At 34.6% G+C, this 6,356-nt stretch overlaps 1 protein-coding gene across 1 annotated transcript; it reads left to right on the top strand.

The window, feature by feature from the left end:
- The first annotated feature begins 364 nt into the window (after positions 1–364).
- On the top strand, positions 365–1,436 carry LOC120088172 (glycine-rich cell wall structural protein 1-like). The gene has a single exon (XM_039045284.1). It carries the CDS (start codon positions 418–420, stop codon positions 1,039–1,041), a length of 624 nt encoding a protein of 207 aa, XP_038901212.1. The 5' UTR covers positions 365–417; the 3' UTR covers positions 1,042–1,436.
- The last annotated feature ends 4,920 nt before the right edge of the window (positions 1,437–6,356 follow it).

Raw genomic sequence — 6,356 nt, forward strand, 5'->3', positions numbered from 1 at the left:
AATCATACATTTTTGAAGGGGGAAAAAACTAAAACTAATAATGTCAATTCAGGTAATAAGAAAAAGAAGGGTGAAATAAAATAATAATCAGAACATTGGCCAATGTTTTTTTATTCCTTTAAATCTATTGGCAGAGGACAGTTGGACAAATAAATGGCATTGGCAGGGGTAGATAGGGCTTTCATTAATTCTCCCCAAAAGCTTTGGATGATGATCCACTCACATTGTGGATGTGGACCTCCTTCAATCCAATTAAAGCTGAATTTAATTTAATTTTAAAATTTATTTAATTTATCTTTACCTTTATCTCATGTCAATATCTGTTATTATTAATTATTGTTATCATTATTATTTCTCTCTATATATAAATCACATTCAACTTCTCTGTGTGTTCACACTCACAGAGCTAAGCTACCAATGGCGTATTTTTCTCTGCATGCTGTGGCTTTTTGCTTGTGTGTGTTGATTGCTTTGGTCGGAGCCGACAATGTAGAAGACAACAAGGGTTTGTTTCATCGTCCACTTGGTTTTTTTAAGGGTAAAAGGTTTCGTGGAGGGGGCCTCGGTGGTGGCATTGGCGGCGGTGGAGGTCTTGGCGGCGGCGCTGGTGGTGGTTTTGGTGGTGGAGCTGGTGGTGGGTTTGGTGGTGGTGGAGGGCTTGGTGGCGGTGGTGGTTTAGGTGGTGGAGGAGGCTTAGGGCATGGTATTTACAAGAGGGGTTTTAAGCATGGAAGATTCGGAGGAGGTGGCGGTCTCGGCGGCGGTGGAGGACTCGGAGGAGGTGGCGGTGGAGGACTTGGAGGAGGTGGTGGGCTCGGCGGCGGTGGAGGACTTGGAGGTGGTGGTGGTCTTGGTGGTGGTGGAGGACTTGGAGGTGGTAGTGGAGGCGGTCTCGGTGGAGGAGCTGGTGGAGGCTTTGGTGGTGGAGGTGGTGCGGGTGGCGGCGGCGGATTTGGAAGTGGCGGAGGTGGCGGTGGAGGCTTTGGTGGTGGTGGTGGTTACGGCGGTGGAGCAGGAATTGGCGGCGGCGGCCACCACTAAATGCAATGTGTTAAAATTAAATATATCTATTTCATATCTAAATTGTGAAAATTAATGTCCAGCTATCCAACTACCGTGTCCTTTTATCATTGTTTTCATGTAGAAGAGGTGATTTTCAATTATGTAATTTGAAATGTAATTTATAGAAACGAAAGGCAAAAGTAATTTGCTTGGAAAAAATGGTGATCGGAAATCACCTTTTATCTCCTCCGTTCGTGGTCAGTACGGTGCGTTTTGGATGAACAGATCTAGACCAGATCTTCTTCATGCATGCAGAGTATGGCGCTTGCTATTCATGTAAAGCAGTGTTATTAATTATTATTGCATCCTCTTTTTCTTATCTTATTCTACCTCACTAATTAATTAATTCAAATAATTATGTTTTTTTTCTCTCATTTTTTTTTGTTGCGTCGTTTTATACTTGTTTGCTGTCGTTTTACCTGCCCGTAAAGCAACAAAATAATTTGTTTTGGTGGAATATTTGCAAATTGAAAATGGGAGATTGATATAAATAAAATAGTTAACATGTACGAAGTAATTTTTTCTTGATTATTTTGTTTGGAAATCTTGTTTTTCACATTATCAAATTAACTTCATGAGAGTGAACACACCATTGGCACTCTTCGAATGCATAAGATATTTATATTTTGACCAGTTGAACTAGGTGTAAATTAGAGAAAAAAATTTAATTTATCTATTATTTTCAGGTTTATGATAAACCACCATTTCTCACATAATTAATTACATGCCATGTGAATATAAACATGTGTAGTAAATTAGAGATGTCTTCCAAGTATTGACTATTCAAAACTTATAATATGCTCCTAAACTTTGAAATTCAATCAATTTAAAACATCAAACTACCAAATATATCTATCTATCTATCTATATATATATCAATATGAAGTCATTAGTTCAAATTCCTCCATTTCGTAGTAAAAGTTGTCCATTCAATAAATGTCACTATTATTCGTTTGATTTCAACATTTTTCTCTAATATTATGTTAATTCGTAAAGTTAAAAGAAAAGTCGGGTAGACGTAGGATGACTATACGCAGTTTCAAAATGAAAATCACTCTCCAATGCCAATTTCCTGTTTAGTGTAAATGACGCGAGTAAAAAACATAATCTACACAGATTCAATATAGTTTTATTTGAAAATTTGCCAAATGGAATATGCATCCCCAATTTTAAAAAATGCTATGCATATATGTCTTAATCCTAATGAGAATGCATGTTTACTCAGATATGTTGGATTTTAGCAAAATACTAGAAGTGCAGTTTGTCTCACATCGATTAAATTGAAGAATAGGGATGGCTCTAAGTGCCTATAATAAAAGGAGTCTATGTATCTAGTTTCAAGTCGTCCCAGTTAGAAACACTTTTTAAGCTTAGTATGCTAATTTTAATTAAATTCCTTTTGTAATCTCTAGTTTAAGAGTGAAAAAAAAAAGTGTGAGTAGTCAAAAGTTTTGAGAGAGTACTACTGTAATTGGGATTAGGAGAAAGAATTGTTTTATGTGATTGTAACAAATTATTTTTACTTTATTAACTTCTACAAGGTGAAATTTTGAAAAGAAGATATATAATTCTCTGACCAATCAAGTTATGATAAGAATGTCATCCCTTTATCACTTTTATTATGAGTTATTTTAAAGTTTATTATTTAAATTAATTATCAATGGTCAATCTAAAATATAAAATAATTGTATGTGTCTATATATGTATAAAAGCAAACTTAAATATTTGAAATAATATACATAGGCAAATAATTGTACAATTAATACAAAACTTTTTTAAAAGAACACAGAATTTTTAATTTGATTTGTACATTCATTTTATACCATATATTTTAAATTGTAATGGTAATGATCTAATTCAAATTTTATAAAAAACTAAAATTTAAAAAGTAAAAAAATAAAATAATTCTAAATAATTCAATTGATGAAGCGCATCAATAAATAAATTTGTTAGGTTAGCTTGCAAATTAAATTTGTTTATATATTCTTGTATGCCACTATTCTCACATTACTAGTCGCATGTGTTATTAAACTAGTTATCATTAAAAGACAGATACTCTTATTTGTTCGTGTTTATATATGATGTCAAAGCCCACGAAGATCAATGGGTATTCGAGAAGAAAAAAGAAAAAATACCCAATATTTAGTGAACCCAAAGAAGCATACTTTTAAAGGAGTAGGGATGGCAATGAGGTCGTGGCGAGACGGGGATGCACTCCCCATCCCCACCCCATTCTCCATTTTGGAGGTCGGGGAATCCCCGTTTGGGGATTCAGGTCCATACGGGAAAGCTCTCCACTTTTTATTTTATTATTTAAAATTAACTAAATTTAGAATTTACATTAAGATGGTAAATTTTACGTAAGAAATTAATATTATTGTTACATATATTTATTTAAATTAATAATCAAAAGAAATTTTAATACTTTTTATTATAAATTTCATAAAAATCAAATTTACTATATTAGAAAATTAAAATTATAAAAAAATAACCAAAACAGTAGCTTTCTAGTTACAATTTTAGTAGTTTAGATTATGTCCTTGTCTCCGATTTAAATCTTCGGTTTGATCCCGCTAAAGAAAATCAGACATGAGGGTTTCCATGAGCAGTGGAATGATCATTCTAAATTCCATTCGATATTGAACATACACAATTATAGTACATGAAATGAAAACTTACAGGCCATGCACAATACGAAATTACAGCATGTTAATGAGATCAAGCGATAATAAATACATACCTTTGAAGACTCATGCTTTAAACTCCCTCGATCATGAATGCTCGTTCAATCTCCAATACTGCAATACACGAATGCTCGAACACAACGACAGCAACATAACATGATCAACAACAAATACGAACCCAACGATCTCCAAGATCACGAACCCAACGAACGGCCTCCAAAACCTCGACTCAGTCGAGTTGAGTGAGAATACCACCACAATGGCTACCTTGGTATTCTTGATGTGAGAATCCAGAAGTGTGGGCTCTATGTGAACTTGGTTAGAGGAAGAGACCGGAGGAATAACAATCGTGTAGATGATTGAGCAAGTGGGAGATGAGAAGAGTTTATCATATAGATGAATGCTCGATCATTTAGAAGAAGGAAATTTATCGTATAGAAAAAGCCCTGCGATCGTTTAGCTATGACCAGCTGAGTGAACTATCGTATAGTAACACTCCATGATCGTTTAGGCTTTCTTTCAGCTATCGTTTAGTGAAAACAATTCCACTTGACAGCAAACCGTGAGTTCATTTCCGATAATAGCAACTCTTCTAAATTTAGGAAAACATTTTTCCTTTTATCTCGCGGTTACCATGAAACCACCAATAACTTCCCACTCAATTGGTTATTAGAGAAAATTAGTTTTATTATAAATATATATGATAATCAACTTACCATATTATATTTATAACCTATAGTTTTAATATTTCATCTCATGAAACATATAAACCATAACTCTTTTTCTATTTTATGATACTTAATGTAAATCACATTTAAATTAATCCTCCACCTGATGTATCTCATACATCACGACGATCATATTATATATAATCGAATTTTCTCTTGTCAATTTGAACATTTCAAATCAACACTAAGAACTGATTCTCAACTTGAATCCATTGAGCTACCAAGGGGACCTTATGGATCTGTAGCTTGAAGCTCCAACGACACGTGAATAACTGACTAAACTCTTTAGTCACGAGATCCACCATCTGTTAACTGTCATGCAATCCATTAAAGACTGATAACTGCACTCTCCTTACCATAAATATATTTTGTGTCCATATCAACCAATCAACAGTGCGATAACCCTTCACAGATCACTCGTAAGTACAGATGGGCCAATTATCGTTATGCCCTTGTAGTTACATCTAACTCCTTAAGTATCACTGGTCCCTCTAATGAACATATCCTCTCATCTAAAGAGAAGTTGTGGGCACTATGTTCAAGACCCGGAATTAGCCCTTAAGGGAGCAATCTATCTACTTACCCCTCCTTCGGGGAATGAGTGAGTGAATCCCATCTCGTGTAACTGAGTTTCCATCTCCTAGATCAGACAAATCCCCACAAAGGTAGGCTCGTTGAGTTGGCAATCTGGCCACTCTCACCCATATTAATCAAATGACCGCCCTCAAAGGCAGGAGTTTCCAAAATACTCAGGATTGAAGTCATGTCACTTATGGCCGTTTAGATGAGATGTAAGTCTCAAGTATCAACGACGTTATATAAAGAGAATAATCATCTCGTGGTACGGTCTTATACAAACTAAGGACACCCCCGCTCGCATGTCTCCACGTGAATGGTCAGGATATGCCAAGTTCACAACACTTGTAAACCTCTACAAAGCGTGTCATATCTATAGTGTCACCAGGATCAAGTATCCCTCTTTAATCCGTATACTACAGACCTTTTTGGGTTATCACTTAAGGCATAATCTACCCGTAGATCTTATATACGTGCTTAAGTTTACATACAATAACCATAGAACTTTGTTTAATGGATATTAGTAAACGCCAAATAAAATAACTCTTATTTTATTCATAACAATGTGTACAATTTACAAAACTACGAGACTCTGGGAGAATTAGGACACCAATCCCAACACCCGCACCCAGTCAAATCAGGGATTCCCCATCCCGATCAAGTTGGAGACTAGGGGGAAATTTTTTCATCCCTATGAAGTAGCATATTGATGATCTCACGTTGGGAAAAGTAAACCTCATAAACTTTTATTTTGTTTTTGTTTTTGTTTTTTTTTTATCTCACAGAACTAGTGAAAATTATTTTAACTATTTTAAATTTATTAAAGGACATTAACACCAAGAACTAAAAAGTGAATATTTTGTGAAAAATTAAGGCTACAAGTGTAGACCAAAGGAATATATGAAAATAAAACTCAAGAGAGTAAGAACGAACATTTAAAAAATAAAAATTTTGCTGACTTAAACAAGATCGAAAATTCAATTTTGGTTATAGAATAACACAATATCTAATTTTATGGAATATTGAGACACTCGACTGACTTAGTTTTGAAGTATGGAGTTAATATGTCGAAGTTAGGAAGTATGTATTTAAAGTATAGAGAAAAATCGAGTTACTCAACAAATATGAAAAGTTTTAATAGTGAATCCTATTGAAGTTTAGTTAATTTAACACTGATTTATGGAATCGGTGGGACAAACACCCCTAGTGCTTTTACTTTCAATGGATCTTAAAATTAATCTCACATTTTTTTCTTTTGGAAGTTGGGCTGATTCGTTATTCGATGGTTGGTTCGAGGACCACACTG

Source organism: Benincasa hispida, chromosome 1 (assembly GCF_009727055.1).
Source record: "Benincasa hispida cultivar B227 chromosome 1, ASM972705v1, whole genome shotgun sequence".
Classification (NCBI taxonomy): domain Eukaryota; kingdom Viridiplantae; phylum Streptophyta; class Magnoliopsida; order Cucurbitales; family Cucurbitaceae; genus Benincasa; species Benincasa hispida.

What these genes read in the sequence shown, in the direction of transcription:
- LOC120088172 (XM_039045284.1), top strand. Translation starts at nt 418, where the DNA reads ATGGCGTATTTTTCTCTGCATGCTGTGGCTTTTTGCTTGTGTGTGTTG.